Here is a 25945-nt window from a genome sequence, read left to right on the forward strand (position 1 = left end):
GAACATAAAAAAGCGGTACTTATGTATTATCGCAACCAGGTTGGCGCGATTTGTGAGTTTGAGTAAAAAAGTTTGAATAGAAAGAAAATGTACATTTATTAATTACAGATAATTTTTAATACAGTTTTTTATATTATTTTGTTTTAAAATATAAAATAGCAATTAAACCCTTCCGGTTTCGAATTTGAATAAGTTGCAGAATTATTTTTTCAGCGGAAATCTTTTGGCTATTGCTTTTAGCACTGATTGAAAACCGTCTTCGCCATTAACAGCTTGAGCTTGGTGCCATATAAATTCGATAAGGTATGAGTCAAGATGATGATGGGCTGTTCCTCACTGTTGCGCGCCATTTGGCTGAGCCCCACATGCGCTCTACATGTTGTGTGTGAACGCCCGTGTTGGGATCCACAAAGTTATATTTGTGATTAACAGTTCCATGCAGAAATCCAGCATTTTCGAACTCACTTGTATTGTATCTTTTCCAGCAATCCGAATAAATGATGCTTCCTTCCTTGATATTTTTGCAAATTTTTTCCATGAGGGTAACGGCGCTTCTGTTAGGTACAGTAACCAAAAAAAGTCTCTTTCTTTTCTCGGCAAATTCCGCCGAAAACCCATTGCTGTGGTAGTACACGCCAAGTGTTATTTTTTCTTTTTACAAATAAACTTTCGTCTAAACACGTAGGGTTGCCGTAAGTAGGGTCGCCAAATTTGGCGATTTATGCGAATTTCGGCCTGGTTGCGTTAATAAAGTACCAAAAAAGCTTTATTATTGGGCATTAGTAATAGTTATTCTCTTGTTTGAGCAATCTAAAAGCTATTAAAAGAAACAGAAATTGAAAAATCATCAGGAATCATATATGGTCATCTTAGGGAGATTTCATTACATTTAATATAACTTATGTAATAGTTTAATATTTATATATGTATATGTGCTATTTCATCACTGTGTGCTAACATAAGTTGTCAATAACAATTATTAAATGCAGTGGTTTGTGAAATGGGCAGAAGTTTTGATTTTACTGCTTACTTATTTATAATTATTGATCATTTTTAACAGGTACAGTGAAATCATTGGGGCAACCACTTACTTCCTGAAAATGAGTAATGTTTCTAAGATCATAAATCAAACTTCACAGAATTCATTTTTAAATATTAAACTTTAAATATCTCTAGAAGGTGATGGATTTTATGAAAGATAAGAGCCATGGATGCCCTTCTTGCAGATATTTAGTTATTGCTATTTCACTACTCATTATTTGCTTCTGCTCTCTCACATAAACTATATGCATGATGCTTAAAAGGTTTTCAGAAATATGTTTAATAAAAATTTATAATTTTAATTCAATAGTATATATTATTACATTTTTTCACATTTCAGAAATGTTTAATATGGAATTTTTATTTACTTTCTCAAAAGGGAAAAAACTTAGCATCATGATGTGTTAATGAAATAAACATCCTGAATTTTTTATTCGTACATAATTTGTCGATGCATGATCTCATAAAAAAAGTTTTCAGATTTAATATTTAAAAATTATGGAAATTTTTAACTTTTTTTAAAATATAAATTCTTGTTTTTAATGTAATGAATCTCATTGCTAATGTTGGAAATAAAGATAAAATTGTACCTAACAGATGGGAGATTTCACTGATATAAAGTTATGGCATTAAAAATTACTCCTGTCAGTATAGAGCTTCTGATAATAGTATTCAGACTTACTAATACTATTTCTAATATCTAATAGTTTGAAAAGACAATAGAACTTTGTTAATTCAAAATTTGTGATAATTTAAATTTAGATATCTCTTTCCCTGATGAGTTGTTTTAAAAATGGATACTATTTTTTCTTCATAAATCAAACATAACTTTGATAATTTAAATTCCTCTTTCCCTGATGAGTTTGTAGAGGCATTAAGTTATTTTAAAACAGGAGACATGAAAAATGAGCAATGCCCTCGTCGGGAATCGAACCACGGACCTCTCGAATACCTGCCAAGCATGCAGACCACTAAACCACGAAGGCACGCTAAGAAGCTGGGAGAAATACGTTGTATACTCCACCTTTTAAAGGGCACTGGGGATTAAGGGATCCAATCGCCAAATTCTGATGGTGGCGAATCGTCATCAACCATCATTTTTAGTTCAAGCAGCACTGTAGATATATATATTATAAATTTCTTTTCTTTTTTTTTTAAAAAATGCAGGAGAAGTGAAAAATTAGCAATGCCTTCACAGGGAATCGAACCACGTACCTCTGGAATACGCGCCCAGCGTGCTGACCACTACACTACGAAAGCATGTTAAGAAGCTGGGAGAATTACCTTATACACTCCCCCTTTTAAAAGGTGACTGAGGTTTTATGGGACCCACTCGCCAAATCCTGGGTGTGGAGAATCATCATCCACCACTCTTTTAGTTTGAGCACCACTTTAGAGACATTATGTATTTTTTTGGAAGCAGAAAAGATGAAAAATGAGCAATGCTCTCGCCGGGAATCCAACCACGGACCTCTGGAATACGCGCCCAGTGTGTAGACCATTACATCATGAAGGCATGCCAAGAAAGTCGGAGAAATACCTTAAAAGTTTTATCAAAAATGGATACTAACTTTTCTTAATAAGTCAAATTTCCTTGGATGCTGTAATCAAATTTTCAATTTACTCAAAATTCAGAATTTTGAGTAAGTTTATTTTTCCCCCTACTTTTTCCTATTTATCCTAAATTCATAGAAGTTGTTCTAACTTCTCAGGAGATTCTAATCTATTTAGATTGAAACCTGGAATGTTAACAAATATGTAGAAGTCTTCGGTAAAAAGTGAACTTCCCCTTTTCGTCCTGACAAGCAACTAAAATATTGTAACATGAATACAAGCCTCTATCTCAAAAATTCTCCACAAAAGCATCCCTTCCATTAGCAGATGTCCCTTACACACTTTAAGTTAAATGAAACACTTCGAAAAACTTAAATTACCTCGGTATGTAATTTAAGTTTTTCGATGGCAGTGTTTCGTAAATATTCAAATTTTTTACACATAACAGTAATATTTGTAATAAATATTTAGAGATATCATGTATCATACAGCATTATTTATTAGGAAAGAACACAGTTCTTGGTTTGAGGATGCTAGCATATGAGAACACTGCAGTTTGGTTTCCTTGATCAATGCTATATCTTTTGGTACCTCTAAATTTTAATAGTAAATTATTAGTGCTGTGTAACTCTTGATCACCTTGGCATTAATTAAATCACACTGTTTCCTTTGCTTGGTCTTAATACTTATATAATGTGCCGTATATGACTTCAGAAAAAAAATCCAAGCTGTTGTCAAACTGAAATGAGAAGCAATGATAGAAGCATGATTGCCAGTGCCCGACTTAGTCTAAATGGGGACTTTACCAAAAACTTTTTTGGGACCCTCCTATGCTTCACTGCTTCAGTAATAAACACGCGAACTTTTTAGATATATTTAAATTTTTATAGTAATAAACTTTCTAGTCGATTAAGGGCGCTTCTGTGATGTGGGGGCCTGGGGCAGCTGCTCCGTATGTCCTTGCCTTAGTCAGGATCTGATGATTACATAACCTTCAAAGTACATATTTGAGGACTATATTTCCCACCTATTTGAGTCCCTACTGTCATACTTTGCTTTCTTCCTTGAAATTGGTATTATACTGCTAGCTGCTAAACTTGCTATACCATGACTGCGGCATGCAACAAATGTCAAATTTGCCTAAAGTACTACATGGTGGGATGTGCAAATAGTTAATGATCAGCATTCTAGCGCATGCACACAAAGCAGGTATGCATAACATCTGCATTGTGTATAATTGTAAAGTCACACAGCGATTTTCGTTTAGAAATCAAAACTGAACATCGGTCGTTTGAGTATTACGCCTACATATTATAAACGAAAAACTCCTAGCAGCACCTGTCAGAATTCGACTGCTCCAGGATTGGAGGGTTTATCGGTCCACTAGCACCCAGAGGACAGCCATATCATCTCGGCTTTTGTGGGATTGTACAGTCACTTCACGTGCCCGAGTCAGGAATTTGGCTCCTCATGTTCAGGACTACAAGTGCCTGCACAGACCGCGCTATGACGTCTGCAGCACCACGAACTGTTAGGACTGCAACCGTTACTGCGGGTTTCAATTGATGACGCAGCAGAGACAGGCGTACGTACCAGTAGATTGACGAACGACGATATTGGACACAAGAGTGCCACCACATCCTCTTTGTAGAGGTTCTGCTTCAACATCATGATGAAACTCGGTTCTGCGTCAGCCATCATGATGGACGTATCCATATATGGAAGTGTAGCAATTTTAACGCCCAAAAGCAGAGTACTTTAACCATCAGCTGTGTGCATTTAGAAAAATTATATGATCATCATGAAACATGCAAGAGGAATGAGAATACAGAAATGAAAATACGATGGAAGCCTATGAGTCTACTCTTAGTCACCATGCATGATTGGTTTCAAATTGATTGAAGAGCATACTTCGGAACACAAACTACACTCTTTTGCAAAAAATCCAAGCACCATGAAGGAAGTGGTTGTTTTTGATGAAATTGAATATATGTATAACTCATACACAGGTAATAAACTGATTAAAAGGTCAAGGTTATAGTACCTGTTAATGGCTCACAATCACCCATTGAGTGTTCAAGTTAGTAGTTGGTCGAATCTCCTCTGGCGGCAATGCATGTTTGAATTCGTCGAGGCAAGGAATGGTAGAGGTTCCTAATGTCATCCTGCGACACATTCTGCCAAGCATTCATCAGTTGTCGCTCCAGATCTGCGATATTTTGTTCTGCCCGAATTTGGCGGCCTACCATGCCATAAAGATTAAAATATTTCCGACCCAGCAATAAGCCATACAGTATTGAATGCTGTGACACCAAAGGGTGTCTAAAAACTATTTAGTAATCACTCAGCCCGAGTCAGACCTTGGTAGTATCATTACGAATCCCTACCGCGCCTGAGCGCGCACTGAACAGAACGGTGCTTCTAGTCCTGTGAAGGCCGCTAATTTTCTCCATATTCCACTCCCAACGTATGCGCAGAATAAGTGAGCAGCGTGGGGATGGTCAGGTCCGATTAACTCGCATAAGTAGAGCAGCCAACTCATGCATTGCCGCCTCTTCCCTACGTCGACGAAGGACTCACGGAGAGGTACTGATAAACATAGCCCAAGAGCCCTAAAAGTGAACTCCTGACGATTGAAAAAAAGACAACTGTAAAAGAGACAACTATTCACTGACGGCAATGAAATTATGCTCTCGGAAATATCTCTCTGCAGTACAGTGTTTTCTTGATAAGTCTGAAAACAGCTATTAGCACTACAGCTTATCACAATATCGCTGCCGATCACATTCACTCAGGACCAGGATCGGAGCCTGTGTAGCCGTACCGGGCGGTAGCACTTAGGGAAGACAAATTTTTTAGAATTTTGGGAGTCACTGGGTGGCAGAAGTTAAGACAGCAAAGACTGCCCCGTGCGGCAAAGAACCTACCATTGGCCCTGCGTACACTCCTTCATTGATGCTATTCCACCAGATGCTAATGTTAACTTTCAAGAGAACGATAGTCACCGTGCATAATTGATCTCATATTGGCTGAAGAGCATATTTTGGAACACAGTTTCCGTGCCAACTCAATTCTTTGGTTTCAATCCTATAAGCACTTTGAGAAACAAAACTGAAACATAATTTCGAAACTTGCTGACAAGAGTTTTTAATTGTTGATCAGGTTTATGCGCGTTGTCAAATGGTTGTAACTGTCGTCCTAACACGCCTCATGCATATCACTTTTGGGAAAAAAACTGAAGATCTGGCAAGCAAAAGGGAGGTTGTTGGCAATATAGAAGTTGGCAGGATCTTGTCCATAAATCACTGGGCTCTTAAAGTGCTGCGAAAGATCAGTAAAAATTTGGTTATTATAGAATTTGGCTGCCTAGATAATAATGCCAGTATATACAGAGGTATGGTTGTTTTACGTTGACAAAGGGTACACAGCTCACTGGGACTTCTATGCTGAATTAAGGTAAGCCAATCTTCTTTCACGTATGAATCCAAAGCTAACGAAAATCATAATTCATCGCAGAACATGATCCAGTTCTAAACCGATACATTTGAAAATTATCAGCCGCAACACCAGAATAAACGTTGCTCTCAATGCCCCCTCTCCGGGAATCTACGTCAGAAAATCGGGAAGCTACTGTCTAAGATCTATACATAGGCATTTTCGGCCACATATAATCAGTCTTTACAGGACTAGAACCTACGTTCATTCAGAGGATGGTTCAGGACCATATGGCACCATTCAGGACCTGCAGGGACCATATGGCACTGTCTTGTCTGCCTATTGACTGTAGGTAGCAACATGGTTAGATATGAGGCGTTTTCATTGGGTCATTGGCTCTTCGGTCCTCTGGTGCACTTAGTAGATGGAACAACACATCAAATATAATCATTGCAACCAGACTGGTACCCAGTTGGAACTTTTATTGACTGAGCGTTATCTTTCCTCCAATGTTATATATATAAAGCCCGTAGGAGACCGCGGGAGTTACGTCCGCTTGAATAGTCTCCTGCAGATCTGAGGATTTTTTCTGAAAGTTAATCCAGGGCAGGAGTTCGTCTCCAGTGTTCTGTTCTGCTCTCCATGCCTCCTCTGTTGCAATATCCATAACAATAGAGTTATACCTGACTTACGCAACCTGAAGTTACATGTTTTTTTAAATCATTTTTTAAACTCCAATATATGCGTACAACCAATGATTGCATAAGAACTCTGATGGACAAGTGGTATAAGCAAAGTACTAACTTACATTTCACAAAAATTTAGACCAGATTTTATGACAGCAATATAACTAAGAATGCTTTAAATGTATGGAAAAAATTGAATGCTGTAAAGAGCAAAATGATTTTGTTTCCCAGTTGCTTAATGATTTCACTCCTATATATACATATGCCAGTATTGGGCTCAAACACTACTCCTGCATATACATGCAGGAGTAATGTCTACATGAGAGTGGAGTAGGTCAAACACTACTCCTGCATGTATATTTAGTTTATTAAATGAAAACTTTAGTTATCTTCCCTTTTTTAAGTGTATTATGTAAATATAAATAAATATATATATATTCAGAAACAGGTTTGAAACATATTCACATAGATATTAGATTTTTTTTATATGAGGAAAAAGAAAACAGTTATGTAATCAAATTTTAATAATAAACAAAAATAAAACATGGAACTAAAAAAATATTACAAAATTTAATATTTGCATAAATTTTTCAAAACAATAATTAATAACTATTTCTGTTCCTCTGTATTGGATATTTTTTTTTGTCAAATTATGACACTTTATTGTTAATAGCAATTCGCATATCTGCTTGTGCATCCAAGTGATTTCTGAATTTTGTTTTGATTGACAAAAGAGCATACTTCACAAAGAATTACTTCACATGCAGAAAGGCATCTTTTTCTTTTGTGATTGTTTTCATGTCTTCACAGAACAAGGCATCTTCCATTATAGCAACACTATGCTGTAGCACCCAGACAGGATAGTAGTTAATGACGCTGCCTACCATACCAAAAGGTTCGAGTTCAAATCCCAAAGAAGGCATGGATGTTGTAATGTAAGTGTGTAATGGTTGTTTAGCAAGGAGCACTAAAAGCAGAAGGTGAGGCAAAATCCTTGAGAAGTTGGTGGTAGGAGACTTTCTGACCAAATTCAGAGCATTCTTCTTCAAAATTCCATTTTGGTGGAAGCTTAGTACTTAGAAAGGCCCAGCAATACCTAAAGTACCCACTTAGATACACAGGTGCTGGTTTTCCTTCAATCTGTCAGGTACTAAAACAAGCTTATTTTTGTTGCCCATCAGTTATTATGAAGGGACAAACAAACATAAGCTTGATTTAGGTAATTCTGATTATAGATGTTAAAATATACATTATGAACATAAACTCTTTAGAACAAAACAATTTCAATAAATAACTATTTGATTTGAATATATTCAAACATCATATATACTAATATTTTCAGATTTTTTACCATACAATGTTTACAAGAGAAGGATTCGCGAGACAATTAAAAATTATTATTATTTTACAAATCTCTGAAAGCTTTTTATCAGTTTCAAATTATTTGAATGAAACTATTTTGAATTTACTTAAAAAGCCATATTTTCATCCTTTAACTGAGATGCTCGCATGTATGTATTCTGACTCAACACAAATTCAAACATTAAAATAAAAATAACATCAGAAACATATATTATAAAATTTAATTCAATCTAATACATTATTACTAGATGTAAATTAAAGAGTATAAAATTCTAAAATACACATGCAAAATCTGATGTGCACATCACATTACTTATTAAATTCTACAAAAACTGCAGATTTTGAAATTTAAACACTGCTCAGTCTTTGTCACATGGGAGTCAAACTTCTTATAATTTCATTTTTTATAATGAGTATAAAAATGTCCCAAATATTTTTGCAGACATAAGGAAGCTGGAGATCGCATTAAAATAGATTTCGTTATTCGTCAAAAATAATTTTAAAAAAAAAGTTTTACATTGCAAAAACACAACTATTTTCATCATTTAAAGCATTTCAATGATAATTGGGAGTATAGACTAGGACCAATGATTGTGAAAATTAAGGCTAGGTAAAGGTGTGTGTGTGTATACATACACATTTGGTTCTGGCAATTACAATAAAAAGAGAGATGCACAACTATAGCAGTTCCGTATACAACAAACATTCTATAGCTAATCTTTTTTAGTTATGTGAGATAAATACATACACTGGTGTGCAAAAATTAAGGACGAGACGGTTTTTTCAATATAACTTTGTACAAAAGCTTTCCAAATCAACACATTTAATACCGTAAGATCCCCAATACTTAAGGACATGAGTAATATAAGCAACACTTACTAAAAGAGAAATCAGAGGGATAAAAAGAAGCTTTATTGAAAAAGTAGCATGGAGCGCAATGCGTCTGAAAGCCGAAACATCCTGTGATGGGTGTCCAGAAAGAAACATCTGGTCTTTAATAGGGGATATGATCTCCCCTGACTGCTAGGCAGGTTTCACAGCGTCTGCCCATGCTGAGAATGAGGGTGTCAATGAGTTGTTGAGGCATTGCTGCCCATTCGTCTTGCAGCGCCAATCAAAGCTCCGGAATCGTTACTGGTGGTAAGGTACGAGCTGCCAAGCATCTGCCTAGAAAATCCCATACATGCTCGATGGGATTGAGATCCGGAGATCGTGCCGGACAATCCATACGTTCAATATCCTCACTCTCTAAGAGCTGTTTGGCAGCTACTGTGCGATGACATGGTGCATTGTCGTCCATGAAAACGAACTGCGGACCCATAGCGCCTCTAAAAAGATGCACATATGGAAGAAGAATCTCGTTACAATAACGGGTCCCGTTGACTGAACCTGCGTCGAAGATGTGAAGGTCTGTACGACCACCAAGCATGATGCCTCCTCAAAAGAGAACACCGCAACCTCCATACCTGTCCCTTTCAATGATGTTCGAGGGATGATTGCGGCTTCCCCGCTCTCTCCAGATGAGTATGCGATAAGAATCGCTACTCAGACTGAATCTGCTCTCATCTGTAAAGAGTACTCGTCCCCATTCATTGTCTCTCCAATTCCGGTGTTCCTGGCACCACAGATAACGCCTTCTCCGATGGGCAGGCGTTAGAGGTACACACCATACAGGGCGTCGTGCAAACAGACCACCACCGTGCAGTATTCTGGCCACGGTAAAACGCGATATCGGTCGTCCAGTCGCCTGTGTCGTGTGTATAGCGATTTCTCCCGCTGTCTGCCGCCTGTTTCTTCTGGCCTGTAAGGCAATATACCGGTCATCTGCGAGTGTGGTTCCTCGTGGACGACCACTACAAACCCCCCCCCCGGATAGCTTTTCCTGTAGTTTGAAATTATCTCCAAAGTCGTGAAGCATTGTTGTGAGCAATTCCGAACTCTGCAGCCACACTTGTCACACTGCGGCCTTCCTCCAACTTCCCAATGATTCGACCTCGGGTAAAAGCATCCAGATGTCGTCTAACAGATTGATTATTCGCCATTTCTCGCTGAGGCAGCAACTCGGTGTGATTTTTAACTGCTATACGGCGTGTAATCTCTTTGCCAGAAATACTGATCTTACACCGACAACATGCTTTATACTACTCAGACACTCCCCCATTACGTCTACCTGCATATCTGCGCATGTGCTACCGTACATCACCTTACTTAATCTCCTGATTGGTCTTCCTGTCTGCTCTGCCTCTTCGTTCAGCTGATATGCTAATTTTTCAACTTCGTCCTTAATTTTTGCACACCAGTGTATGTATGTACAGACATCATTGAAAAAATTCCTTTTGGAAAAGAAGTCGTTTATTCTGTGCGTATATACAGATGTTATGCAAAATTATGCATGACTGTTTGCCAGGAAATGCTCCAACGGTTGAATGTTGATCTGAACTTTCTGGAGAAAAAGGTGACTGGTGATGAGACCTGGGTCTATGAGTATGATCCTGAGTCGAAGTGTCAAAGCTCAGAATAACACACTGCTTCCTCTCCGAAGCCCAAGAAAGCTCGCATGAGCAAGTCGCGTGTGAAGTGCCTGATTGTTTTTTTTTATGGTGAAGGAGTGATTCAAAAGGGTTTGTTGCTCGTGGACAGACTGTCACAGGTGACATTTACGTTGGAGTGCTCCGCCGCTTGAGGGATCGAGTCCGACTGGCATCTGGATTCTGCACCCGCCAACGTTTGGGGCAAGTTCAATGTGACAACACTGACGCAGCCACCCTACAGTCCCGACTTGGCTCCAAGTGACTTCTTCCTCTTTCCCCGAATCAAGACAGTCCTAAAAGGAAAGCGATTCGACCCCATCCAACAGGCTTCGACGAGAGCCCTTCACAGCATGACACTCGAGGCCTTCCAGAAGGGCTACGAACAGTGGAAGGCACGCTGTGTTGATGCTGAAGTATTATATTTTGAAGAATTTTAGTCCGCTGTACTTAAATATCCAATAAATTTCTATTTTGAGGTAAGTCTTTAAACTTTTGATTCACACCCTGTATAATGATTGCATTACATTAAGATATATATATATTTCTTACTTTGAGCTAAGTGGGTCATCAGCAGAAAACTGAATATTGAACTGAGCTGCCCAATATTCAGCCGGGACCAATCCATTAAAATGGATTCCCACATGCCAGCTCTAACAACATTTTTCAGTCCCTTTTTCTGAAAATGTGTTTGGTTACTTGTGTGCTTTCCTAATTTATAACATTAAATATGGTGTATTATATTTTTAAAATTTATTTAACTTTATGATAACTCTTATGTATGCTCTAACTTTTAAACTCTTATGACAATGCATAGATCGGCAGAAATTTTAAATAAAACTATTAATTTTTTGGGAATATGACACAGGAGCTAAAAAAATTTTTTTTAGACAGTAATGGTCAAAAGTAGTTTTATTTAAATTTTCTGTTAAAGGTTGTTCTCAAATTTTGTATTTTCTTAATACAATATTTTGATTTACAGTATAAAATGGGTCTATAACCAGAACATTTTAAAGTTTTTAGTCACTCTCAGTTTTACTTGGGACAACAAATTAACAAATGATATTTATTAAAAAAAAATGTCATTGTAACTTTTTAAGTTTATTTTTTAACAGTTTTAAGATATTAATATATATTTATTTGGTTTAATAAAAAGATACAGTTTAATTTAAATATTACAAAAGCCTGATGAACAAAACTGAATTAAGAGTATTAATGAACTATTAAAGCAACAGATTAATAACATATTTAATTTTATAGCATACTTCATTTAAAATCTTTCCTAAAGCAGTTTTGAATAATGAGAATAAATATGGCACTAGTTTCAATTCACTCAGCATCATCAATTTAAAATTTTTTCTCTCACAGTTTTCCTCAAAGCAGCTGTTTTACATAATAGGAATAATTATGCCTATGAACCTATTGGCCTTTCTATACATCTAACTTTTTTAATCTATTTTAAAAGGGTCAACTTTGTGGAAAACTTCTGACTCGTATTCACGTTACACATGAGGAAAACCACAAAAACCTCATGCAGCCAGTATTTTCAATCCCTAAGAAGACTATTTGGGTTAAACTACAAATATTCTGTAGCCACTGATTAGCTTTCCTACATTACAGTTAACTTCTTATAGGAAATAAGTTTTCAATTTTTTTGAGGGGGTAAGATGTGTTGAACAAAGATACACACAACAAACTTTTTTATTAATATTTTATTACATCATATAAATAAATTAATGATACTGATATTACATAAATATATGAAAACTGCATAAAAAACTACCCTTGCATTACTAAGATAACAATTTTTTTAAAACATTTAATTTTAAGAATAATAAAATAAAAAGTTTTTAACAAGCTAAATTTTCAGGATATGACTTGCATTCTGACACTTCAAAGCAACTTTTTTGTAAATTATTACTGGAATTTATTATATATTTTTAGCTTTGGTATTATAATGCTAGTTAACAGAATTTCTCACTTATTCAGGGTCCATATCAACTCAAACACCTCCTAATTATTATCTATCATTTTGCTCATACTTGCATAAATAATTTTCTAAAATTGCATGAATTGAAATTTTCACTTACATCTAAACCCTTCAGAATCTGATAAGCAAAATAGCAAATAAACACACCACAGCTCATGCTGTCATCTTGGCTTGTGTGTTTAGGGAAGGAGATTCTCCAATTGTCAGTTACATTTAAAATATTGTTAAGTAAATTTTTCCATAATGAAATTAACATTCTGTCCAGAATGTACATCTAATGGATCATAAAACTCAAACTTCCTTTCTTGAATATAGGCAACTAATAAAACCCAATGGTTATTATTAATAAGAGCTGGAATGAAAACAAATTTAGCACACAATAGCTTATCTTTCGTCCATAAATTTTGATACAAAATGTCTGACTGAAATAAAACTGAATGGATACACATAGCAGCTAAAGAACTTGAATTTAAAAGAACATGATGTAAGAAAGCATCAATTACATTATCAGTGAGCCATCCAAGCTGAAAAGAATTCGAAGTTGCAGTTTTTAATAATAAAATTTCTTGTTTAGGAATAAAAGGATCTAAAGACTTTATATCTCTTAATGTAAGGGGAATGTTACCAACACGGATAATACACTTTCCAACATCATCAACATTATTAATCTTTGGAGTAAAAGATGCATATTTATTTGTATTACCTAACTAGTTACTATTAACACTTGATATGGTAGTAATACATTTATTTACAGGAGGCTTATATGCATTAGGCAAATATAACAAATCTTCTTTAATATTTTCTTTATCATAAGAGGAAGGAAAATCTGGAGTTTTGCGCTTAAGACCTTTCTTGCTTGTCGTTCGGAACAATGGTTGTTGCGTTATTTTTTGATTGGGAGCGATGCGGGGGGCACGGCAATTTATCAGAGAATTCTTGCAGATGCTTTAACTGTAACACACCTCTACAGTTAGACACCATATTTTTAAAATTTTTTGTAATATCTGATAAGAGCACTTTTTGAACTGTTGGATTAGGTAACATGCTCAGCAGTTCGGACATTAATGCTCCACAATTTTCTATTTTATTTTCAGTACAATTCGGCACAGAAAGTGTAGAAACTAATTTTGAATTAAATTTAATTTCAGGGTAATTATTTTCTATTCTAATGGGAGATTGACTCTTGATGGAAAGATTACATGCTTGTCTGCATGCAAAAGAATGAATTTTGTGTATATGCTTGCATAACCGGCTAACATCTCCACAATCACAAAAATACATATGACTACACAAATTTAAACATGGAAGTTTAATACAGTTTAAATAACAATGGTCAATTAAAGGGCACACTTCATCAATAAGTTTAACGCTATATTGAATACTGTTATTACTTTGAGATTTGATAACCCAAGAAGAAGTATCACATCTAATGATAGAATCATCAGGAATCTTCATTCCAGATTCATGTCTATTATGGTACAAAGGAGGATATACGCTTGGTTTGCAGTTAATTTTTATTTTATAATTATAGGCAATAAATATATCTTCTTCAATTTTCAAAAGCAAATTTATCAAATTATCTAACCTTCTATTAAATTTACGTTTAAAATACATAGTTTTTATTTTGTTATGGAAAGATTCACAATACATATTTGTATCTGTAAATGCATGAGGAAAATTCCTATATGACATAGCCCAGAGATTAGCCCTACAGTAATACTGTTCCTCAAAATATTTAATGAATGATGGTGCACGAGTCAAAAACTTCTGCAAGAAATTATCCATCATGATTGCAAATTCACCTGAATTATTTTCTTCCATTAATGTTGTCAAATTTAAATAAAGTTCTTTTCGTAGATCGCAATCTGGAACCATTGAAAACAATTTACGATGCCAAGTGTGGTGTACATGCCATTTACATAATAGATGCTTAATATCTGGACCAAAAACTTGATTAAAAGCAGAAAAACTAGTCTTATCATCATCTGTCATGATACAATTTACGCTTAGTTCAGGTACTGCACATTTGATGCTTAAAAACAAATGATACATTGTGTTATAATCTAAATGATTAGTGATGAAATGGGCTACAGGATATCCAGCACCAAATTCATCAGGAACAATTAAATTTATCAGAAAGAAATCATACTGATTTGTTTTATGAGTTGAATCTATGCAAAGAATTCTATTACAACCTTGGATCATCATGGCTTTTTGTTCTTCAGTCTGCAAACCAAGTGCAAAAGATTCATGAGCAAAAGGTAATTCATCCAGACCTTTAGGACCATACAATGTACATCTTCCCTGAGGTTTATAAAGAAGTACAGGATTGTACGATTCTTGCTTAAGTTTTTCAACCATAATGGCAACTGAAAGTGAATCATTACTATGGGAATGCAACGACGATGCTGACAATTTTGTATAATAATTTATACGCTTTCGTGTTATAAAAAACCTCTTTAACATCTAAGCTATCTCTATTTCCACGAGATCCCAGCCCATCTCTAATAATATCCTGAATTTGTTCAGTAGGGACACCTAACTGTGCATAGGCTTTAATCTGATCACGACAACTTTGACTTAATTGTTGAAATTTTGTATTTTCAAAGCACAACTCATGATTACGACTTGAATGAAAAATAACTTTAACGAGATTAGCTTCCTCCCACACAAAAATTCTTGAAGGACATTTCATATCCACAGGTATAGTGCCTTTAACATTTTTTCTGCTAGACAGCCTTGTTGTTTTAGTCTGCGTTACATAAAACTGACAACAGTAATAGTGATATGTTTTATTGGCTTTAATTTTCTTCCCACAACACTTTTTAAATGAACTGAACGAATTAGCACTTTCTCTTTCTAACCACAAATGAAAGTCTGATAAAGATTTAAAAGTATGCTCTAGTAAAGGCATATTTATATTATGGGCATCAACTAAATGTTTATTACATTGACTAATAAATCGAAAAGTCAGTTGACAATCAGGAAAGATGCATGGAACATAGTTATCTTTATTGTTCTCGCCATTACAAACTTTTATATGATTAAAAAACTTACCACGTGTCTCACAATTTTTGTTACATTTATTACAAATGAAATTTATTAAAGTTTTAATCTCATCAGAATCACGTTTACAAGAATTTCTTTTATGCTTGGAAAATGATTGCTTACATGAATAGGATTTCATACACAACCCACATGTTCTTGGATACTTCATCTGTTCAGTTACTGAACCAGATGAAGCTTTACATTTACTCTTATGATTATAAAAAGACTGCTTTGAAGCATAAGACCTCTTACAAACATCACAAAATTTTAAATACTTACTTTTAATCTCTTTTGTACAACTGCTAGTTCCTTCACGAGAATCTGTGTGAAACTTACCTACTATTGAACAGCTGGCATTTGCATTAGAACTTTCATTTACATCTCCAGAACCGCCAAACATAATAATTGCAGATGAAGGAAAATATTCATGATCAGCAACAGAGTTCCCTTTTTTTTGCCTTTTGCAGCTAAAATCAGATAATGAATATTATTCATTTGTGAGGGTGAATAAAAAAGCATTGACAAAAAATAATGATATTAGCCATTTTATAAAAATTCAAAGTCTTCTGACATTATCGTAAAAAATTATACGGGCATATGAAGATGTTACCATCTTTTGGTTATATTATACAGGGTGATTCAAAATGAGTTTAGTGATTACAAATGGCTATAATTATTTAACAGAAAAGATAAAAATTAATTATCCATAAGAATTACACAGAATGTAGAAGTAAGTTCAAACTTTTGTTTATGTACTTTATAAATGTTCTGTGCGACTCCCCTTTGGTAACATGGACAACATCTAAGGAGTAGTCAATTTCATGTCAAACAGTCTGAAGTATATTTGGAGTCACCACCACAAGTGCATTAGAAAAGCACATTCTAAGTTCTGGATGCAGATACATCCTGCGATTTCTTTCTATGGGATTATGTGTGAAAAACTTTGTGTATGTGCTTTGCTGAAAAACATTCCAGATCTAAGAATGCACATTTATAATGGATGACTGCTCAGATGTACGTGTTAAGAAAAGGAGTCACATAGAATATTTATAAAGTATGTAAGCAAAATTTTGAACTTTCTTTTACATACTGGGTAATATTTATAAACTCTTTTCAATTAAATAGATATACTGATTTGAAATCACTATACTATATTCATTCTGAATCACCCTGTATAATCAATATTAATTAAAAATTCACTCCTAATCAATTTATTTATTTATTTGCAGGTGTAAAAATTATATATATATTTTTAATTAAATTAATTTTTTGGACACACAAAAACTCCTTATCAGTATTTCACAAAGTTTCAGATTTGCTAAAATGAAAAAATTTCATATCTAAATGAAAAATACAAGATTAACATGATATAAATAATCATCTTCAAACTAACTTTATTTAATTGCGAGTTTAAAGACTCGCTACATTTTGGAGAACTCGAGCAGAATTTCTCACAAAATAAGAAAGATTACTTCAATGAAAAATTTACTAAATGTCCACATACATGGACAGGAAAATCTGAACCTAAGTATGATTTTCCACAATATTTAGAAAGCTAGGAACAAATCTCTTACCTCAACTGATCTGATTTTTCCACTTTTAGATTGGAATGGATCTGTTGAACAGGAATCCAGTGATTTGGAACTGGTGTGACACTTTTCCTTAAAAAAAGGAGGGAGGGAATTAAAAATATTTATTGACATAAAACAATTTCACCACTTTTGGTCAGAATTTTACTAAATTCCAGAAATGTTAGTTTTAAGCAATATTTTAATGAAAAACTGATCATACAATATAAATAGTCATGTTTGATCAAGCATAAGTAATTCATCACTTACCTTGTGTCTGATTCACAGCTTGAATTTCGAACATCGTTCTCAGGAGAAATTAGGCAACATTTTCTGTGCAAGATAAAGGATTATATTAGTAAATAATACAGATATGCAATGAATTTCGAGCATTGTTCTCAGGAGAAATTAGGCAACATTTTCTGTGCAAGATAAAGGATTATATTAGTAAATAATACAGATATGCAATGAAGAATAATAATTTAATGAAATGTACACGACTTGCAAATATAAATAATAATGTTTGATTAAGCATACAAGAATTTATGATTTACCTTGGATCCGTTTCATAGCTCAAAGATGCTACATGCTTTGGTGAAACCAGGCAAGGCTTCCTATGGAAGATAGAAGCATTATGTTTATGAGTAATTTCATATCCACATCCTAAGAAATTAATCTTGATAAAAGCTCTAATTTATTGTCCTTGGAAAGTTAGAAACAATATCTCACCTCAACTGACAACCCTGTTCTATATTTTGAGTGAAACGTTTTCGCCCTACATGAATCCAACCATTAGGATCTGGATGAGCAGATTTCCTGAAAGGTGGAGGAAACATATCTTGTTTACCGTTGCACAAAAAGAAATTTACTAATTCTTTAATAATTCACGAAATGTCAAAATTACTAAAAAGGAATAACTGTTATGAAAAATGGATGCCGCATAGGGTACAAATGATTACGATTCACCACTAATGAATTATCATTTACCTCAAGAAAGAAGACAATTCAGAATTTTCCTTTAGGTTCTTTTGAGTAACAGCAGCAGATGAACACTGTTGAAATTCTCTGTTGAAAAAATTAATTTATATGCAATGAAGTATAATAAATATCAATTTAGAGAAAAGAGTTCATGAACAAAAATTTATAGATTTTGTAGTACTTTATGGATTTGCATAAAAAAGCTACCTTGTTTGAAGTTGCTGTTCAGTTTCTGAAGGAGCTTTCACATTCAACTGTGATGGCAGTTTCCTGTGGAATAAAATAATTATGATTACACTTTTCTGCATTATTTTGTAAAAAAACAATTTTAGAGCATCAAAGCTAAAGTCAAGCTGTAAAATGCACTGCAAACTATTCTGTATGCTGTTTTTTCCCTTTATTCTGTAGCTTATATATGTTACTGTTTAAATACTATTTTTCCATAAGCAATTTATTAAATAGAACAGCCACACAGTTTTTGAGGTAAGTTTGACAGCTATGCAAAAATTAAGGCCATGGGGGGATGCGTTTTCTCCCCTCAGCAGTGATGATTCATTAGAAGATGCGGTTGATCTTTACATTATGGTAACTTGGCGATTTTTTGGCGAAAATTTGGCAACCAATAATTTGTAGTACTTTATGGATTTGCATAAAAAAGCTACCTTGTTTGAAGTTGCTGTTCAGTTTCTGAAGGAGCTTTTGGCAACCAACTCTCCTACAGCAACCCTCTATTTTTTTTTCCCCGCCGACATTTTGTCTTCACAAAGTAAAGACGTTTCTTTTCTTCTTATCTACTGAACACTTCTTCCAACAATCTACTAGCCGAATTACACTTATGCTATAAATTTTATCAAACAAAACTGCTTAATCATGACAAATATTCACTGCAAAATTGGGAAAAAGTGCACAATACCATACTCCTTACGCGTTTTTCAAAATAACACATACACATAAACCATGTACACGCCGACTTATTTTTACTTAAAAAAACATCCCAGAAGTGCACAAAAATGGCATTGTGCACACTCTTCACTATATCCATGTACACTGCTTTTTTCTCATAAATTAGAAAAATTTCACAAAAATACATGACAATTTTCTCAATCTTTAAACCCGGTAAAAAGAACATATATGAAATTACCTGATCGCGAAAAAGTATTTACCCTTTACAAATATGAACATTTCCACATATAAAATAAATAAAATATCCAAAAACTTTTACCTCTAAATCATCTATTACATTATACACGTCACCAACGAATTCATACCGCAAGCATTACAAATACTTAGTATCAAATATTTAAATTATTTCCATGCACGTTTATTTCAACTTAAACGTATACCAAATTCCTACAAACATAAAATTCACAAAATAACTATCATTTCATTAAAATATAATTAAATTCAAAAACACTACTTAAAATATAAATGAGCACATACATTAAATTAATAAAAATTACCTTACAATCCTAATTACTTTAAACTAAATCATTGCTAATAACAATTTTCCCAATAATACCAAATTCCTTTCCACCTTACATTTAGAACAATGCATAAAAATAATATCCTCAAATAATTAAAAATACTAACTTACCTAATCTTCTTCAGAATCTTGATTACGTGGCGGATACACTTTTCTAATTCATTCAATAAAATTATTGAAAGATTTTTTCTGCGAATTTTTCCTCCATACTTCCTCCGCTAAATAAAAAGCAAACTTCTCTTTATCACAATGCTTAAATACCCATTTCGAATTCACTTAGGGCCATGAGATCCAAAAATTACACAACACTGTTTCACACAACACAGAATAAAGCTAAATACAAAATTTCCACATTTTTCCCGATTTCCCCCCCTTTTCCGATTAAAGAACCGTAATTCGTCCATTAATATCACATGACATATCCCACGATCTCTCATTTCCCTCACGCAAAATAATGCGTAATCGGAACTGAGTACTGCTCACATTATTACCAACGTCCCAGGTAGTAACCTTTATCGCCTCCAAAATGTCGCCAAACTACCAGTTACCATATTGTAAAGATCAACCGAAGATGCTCTCCTCTGCAGTGACTTAGGCAATATTTTCAGCAATCAGAAGATTAACTGCCTGGTAGGCTGTATTATTTTCTTAACAAATATTAAATGAGCAGCAGGTAAGTTATAACATATATATATAAACACTAACAATAATGCATATAGTTAATAAACTCAGATTCATGGACAATATTTGGTATTAGCATGACGTTCATATTTTCAGAAACCAGAAGAAACACATACTAATCACTAGCAAAAATGCCATTTATTAAATTCAGACTGGCAAAGGACTGATTCTTTTGTACCAAAATATCCTACATGTACAAATAAAAATTCTCTGTGCTTCGTCATTCACTTTCAAATTTGCCGTTATCTTAATAGATGCGTCATTTGCAGCATGTTAGAATCATAGGACAAGGACTGATTTCAAAGTGATGCACTTTAAAAAGATTTATTATAAACACACACACATATTTATCTGATTGTAATTCTTTGTGCATGAAAGTGATCTGTAGTCACAAGGTTAATGTCTTTTAAACAGCTACAGTTTGAAACAAATTGATGTTTATCACCTGTGTAATCCCAACAGAACATATAAGACAAATAAAATTTACTTGCCTAATTTTTTATTGTGAATGGAAAAATTACTTATTTTCCAAGAAAATATCTCAAGCTTGCCACAGAAATAAAGAATTTATTTCAGAGTTTGGCAAAGTGAAATTTAAAAGTGTTTATTATCAAGTAGATTACATGCAAATGTGATTTCTTGCATTACAGCTTTCAAATAACATGGGAATGGATAGCAAGTTAAACTTTTTTTTGTGTGAAACAGAACTTTGCACTGAGTATCTCTAACCAAATTTCTACAGAAATAATTTTGCAGTTGAATATGGATTTTCTTTTCTAGTGTTTGAGCTTGCATGAGAATAGTTGTGTCATCAACAAAGAAAATTTGAATTTTACAGTGTTGGGAAGAATTATAAGCACATATATAATAAAATAAGGAACTCAGTCTTGGGCCTCTTGTTCTGTAATCTGCCTCTGCACTGAAATGATCCATGACAGATAAAAATTCCTCATTAAAGAAGCCACTACATAAGCCTTTGAGAACATTAGAAATTTGAATGTTATTGACTAGGCGATTATGTTCTCCAGCTGTCACAAGTAAGTGCAATAGCTGCTTTATCAAGAAAGCATTAAGTTTTTTCAAGAAAACAATATACAAGTTGTATTCTTAGGCATTGAATTTTACTTGTCAAATTTCATTACTTTAAAAAGAAAAATGAATAAAGATTTTGATAGTTCAACAGTTGCTTAGTGTGATTCAGAAATTCATAGCTTGGCTGACAAACAGATTGCTTAAATATTTAATGCCTTGCTGTAAAAATATTTCTTTGTGTTTGAATTTCGAAGAAGGAAAGAAATTATATATATATATATACATACCTGGACAGAGCTGATTCAGCAACAACTTCAGAATACAGACGAGAGGCTGAAGATGTTAAAATATCGCTGCCGCCATCACAGAGAGGAGGAAAATCCAATGAACTTCGAAGCTCTATTTTACTGGTACTTTTGGAAGTCTCAGTTAAAAGTTGCATCAAAACTTGAACAAACAGTGTAGCTAACTGCCGTGTTCCTGCTGCATTCAAATGCAGCCCATCCAGAGCCATGCATCCACTCCAGGCACGAGATGACATGCAGAAGGTTACATTATCCAGCTCTTCACAGAGATCAATCATTTTTTCATTAAACTGAGAACTCTTGTTGTTGACAGAGCGCAGTCGAGGTCGCAATTCGTCTCTCTCATTATAAGTTAAATACTTCGAATCCACTCTGGGCAAAATTCCTGATATGACTACCCGCGCATACGGATTCACTCTACTCACTTCCTGAATTAAACTTTTATATTTTAAGACACTGTCATCCACAGTAGAATCCATATTATTGGTCCCTACATAAAAAAGGATACAATCGTATTCGTTAAAGGATGAAATTTTTTTGGTCAATCTTTCTATTGTTATGCCCGGAAACGCGAGAGCATGCAGTTTATTATCATACAGCTGAGACGGTAAATATTGGTACACATATTTAATCATGGAATCACCGGTTATCAGAACCTTCATAGTCGATTACAAGTTATAAAAACTTTAAAATTACAAGCCCGTTACACCACACCGAACGACCTAATATTAATAATACTACTACGAACAAAGACAGATTGAACAAAAGCTTGGCTACTTTTGAACAATGCACTTGGCTCTAAAATTTATTCTGGTAACCTTACATTGCATCAGCGATTTCGAAAGGCATCATGGGAAAAAGTACACATCTTTCGGTAAACTTCCGGTATCAGGGACTCAGTTATCTGTAAAATTCACATATTCTTTGCAGATGTCAGACAAGCGTCTAGCCCCTCAGATGCTAGTTTCCTCCTGATTCCTCCTTGATCGTTTGCGCAGATTCACGCGCAGCGTGTTTACCCCAAGGAACTGGGAGTGGTCAAAGCCGATTTTTTTAAAACGCCAGGCGTTTAAAACGTTTAAAAAAATAAAAATTAATTAATTTTATTAGTTTTTCAGAAATTCTTTTTAATTGGTATATATATTTATTTGTTCAGATGTTTTATTATAAATCTATACATAAAGGAAGAATTCCTGATTTATTCATTTATTCACGTACAGATCATCGCCCGAAGCTATTAGAGATACAGATATCAAAACTTAGGAGCTTATTACTTTTGTATCGAAGATGTTATTTAAGAAGCGATTTTTTAAGATTTGGCGTGCAAAACATGTTTTTATGTTTTTTCATATAAGGAAGAAACAGATGTACATAAGATTCTTGCTTTAAAATGTATGCAATATGAATACATAAAAACTAATTTCAAACGTTTTCAAAATTCGGCAACGAAGGGGGGGAGAACGTGTTCTTCACATATTCCTTCATACCTCAGATATCCATAAGACACACTTATGAATTATTGCTGTAAAATGTAAGGAATACAAATAAATGCTGACATCAACATGTGTGCGGAGGGGGACTGATTGGCGTAAAATACAAGTTTACATAATGTACAAGTAAGCCTTATTAAAGGTGCAAACCAGATATGTAAAGCTAGTTAGTATTAAAAAAAAACTTAAGGTTTCTATCCGTTCCGCCGGCGCAAATCTCGCCAAGCAGACTTTATTGGCGACAACATACAGTATACAGGTAAATTTTATTAAAAAAATGTTAGTTCTAAGAATTCTTTTTAAAAAAAAAAGGCATAAACATTTTAATGTCGCTTAAAATTTTATAAAAAGCCAATAAATAAAGACAACAAATTTGTAAAAAGACATTAAGAATTTACTATGCTTTCATGGTTCAACATCCTGATTCGCTGGTTCATATCACGTGACCCCAAGCGATCTCATCTCACGTAAACTACTCTACAAAAATCTAATGCTCTTAGTAATTATCCACATTAATTTCAAGTTAAATCTTAATTTGGAACACAAGTTTAAATGCAAGAAATATTTCAATTCGTACGAATAGCTTACTCAGAAATTATGTAAAACTGCAGTGCTTTACTTCGCTAATGCATTCTCATTAGAATTGATGAATTTAAGCCTTGACTTTTCTATATTTTTCGGCTTCGGGTAAGTGCTGTGATTGCATCCTAATTAACTTAATTACCGAAAATTGCCTTAAACATAAAACTGAACTATCTGATAAAAATTATATGTAATGATATGCCAGTATTGAAAGAAACAATCAATCTGATAAGAAAAAGCTGCGACTTGTTTTGAAAATGAGGCGTAAAAGGTTACCAGCGAGAATATTTCGTTTGGCATGGGTTGTACCATTATTGGCGACTTTATCGCTTGCGCCGGCAAAACGGAAAAGTACCGGTTTCTATTATTTAATGCTATTAATAATTAAAACTCCAAAATAAAAATGTAGCAGCATGTGGCAATTCACAAAACTGTTATGAGTTTGTTACCATGTTCAATTAGTTTTAAACAATTCTACACATAATAAAATGGCCAGTGCACAACATGTGAATGTACATGGGGTTGAATAATTAGAAAATAAAAAACTTGACATATATTAAATAGCAAGTATTGAATAGTAGAAAATATTGCTTACCGTTCAAATTTGGACAAATATTAAATAGCAAATATTGAATAGTAGAAAATATTGCTTACCATTCAAATTTGGGATTGAATCAGTTTCACCAAAATATATTTATCTACATTAAAAATGTTTGGTAATAATCTATTTACTGAACACTTTAAAAGTCAATGAATGATTGATTGTATGGACAATATTTGGTATTGTTGCACTTGGGGGGGAAGAAAGACAGTAATGCAAAGAGGATGAACAAAAATAGACTTACTCATTAATCACAGAATATATCAGTCTATCACGAGGCCCTGAGATAAAGGTTCAAAACCCTGTTCTGACCTTCTACATCTGTTCCCGATCATTTTAAGGATTAGAGTTGGAATTTTCTTATTATTAAAGAGAAGTTCTAAAGAAAGAGATAGTATTATATAAATAAGAAAAAAATATCACCTGACACATATAAAACACTTACAGGCAGTTGAAAGATGTTTTAGATGATAAAAATGAACAAAAGGAATTGTGAATAGGTACTAATGACTATTGTTAAAATATATATTTTTCAATAGATGTATTAAGTTTCTTCAGTGGAATTATGTGTAAAATTTTTGTGATCCAAAATAATTTTTAGAATTGTATTATTGTCTTCATTCTGTGAAGTTATTGTAGAAGTTTTTGTCAGTTTCCTTTTCGTTTTGTATTTGAGAATCTTTTGGGTATTATATTTTTATTAGATGGAATATCTTTATTAGCAGTTGGGAAATGTATTTCGGGTAGAGTAGACTTTAAGGTACCCCTTGTATTTTGGCGAAGTTGTTGTTTGATTTATCGCCAAGTTGTTGTTTCATTTATGGTAGCCTGAATAGTTGAATGTTATGGAAACCTTATTGTGACGTAATCGGGTGCATGCATGATTCAGGGAAATTTTTAATCATGGGATGTTTTGTAAGCGTTTTTGTGGTGTGTGTTTAGACAGTAGAATGGCTAAATGTAGTAAGATTAATTTGAAGTTTCTGTACAATTTGGAGCAAAAGGGGAAAAGAGCTTTAATTGACTGGTGTGTAAATGAAGGTTTACTTAGTAGCCATTATAAGTGTTCTGTATGTACAGGGTGATCAGCGAATAAGCCCTGATTTCAAAATTAAATATCTCTACAACAAAAATCGATAGAATTATGCGGTAAACTGTACATTTATTAGCAAAACTGTAAAAATAGTGTACAAAAGTGTAGAAATTTAGTTACGAAAATCGTTAACAGATGGCGCTCTGCATTGAAAATTATTTCTGAAAGGAGTCAAAAAAATAATTAAAAAAATAAAGCAGCCCTTGCAATCATAATACAATTTTTTCAAAATGTTCACCATTCGAAACAATGAGGTGGCGTAAATGAACAATGAAATTTGACATCACGTCTTGCAATGTCTCGACGGAAATGGAATAACATGCAACACTAATGAACGATTCAAGCTCATCTAGAGTAGCAGAATTGATTCGATAGACAGCATCTTTCAATGCGCCCCACAGAAAGAAGTCACATGGACTCAGATCGGGAGAATATGGAGGCCAAGCTATTCCTGTGTCAGTAAATTGAGGATAATCTAACGCAATTAC

General features: G+C 34.0%; 1 protein-coding gene across 1 annotated transcript; it reads right to left on the reverse strand.

Annotated features, from left to right (window-relative positions):
• Positions 1–11296: 11296 nt before the first annotated feature.
• Positions 11297–22666, reverse strand: LOC118189031 (uncharacterized). Its single transcript, XM_085819513.1, has 8 exons — positions 21674–22666; positions 18398–18460; positions 18200–18277; positions 17942–18028; positions 17767–17826; positions 17483–17545; positions 17219–17305; positions 11297–16111 (listed from the first exon to the last, which is right to left on the reverse strand). Exons 1-8 carry the CDS (start codon positions 22351–22353, stop codon positions 14983–14985), a joined length of 2247 nt encoding a protein of 748 aa, XP_085675639.1. The 5' UTR covers positions 22354–22666; the 3' UTR covers positions 11297–14982.
• Positions 22667–25945: the final 3279 nt, after the last annotated feature.

This window comes from Stegodyphus dumicola, chromosome 1 (genome assembly GCF_044657685.1).
Source record: "Stegodyphus dumicola isolate Sdum_Otavi_A_Nest chromosome 1, ASM4465768v1".
Taxonomy (NCBI): Eukaryota; Metazoa; Arthropoda; class Arachnida; order Araneae; family Eresidae; genus Stegodyphus; species Stegodyphus dumicola.

Coding starts and splice junctions, on each gene's coding strand:
- LOC118189031 (XM_085819513.1), bottom strand. CDS start 22,353: ATGAAGGTTCTGATAACCGGTGATTCCATGATTAAATATGTGTACCAA. Junction 18,029..18,199: donor GAATTGTCTTCTTTCTTGAG/GTAAATGATAAT, acceptor TCCACCTTTCAG/GAAATCTGCTCATCCAGATC. Junction 17,827..17,941: donor GAACAGGGTTGTCAGTTGAG/GTGAGATATTGT, acceptor TATCTTCCATAG/GAAGCCTTGCCTGGTTTCAC.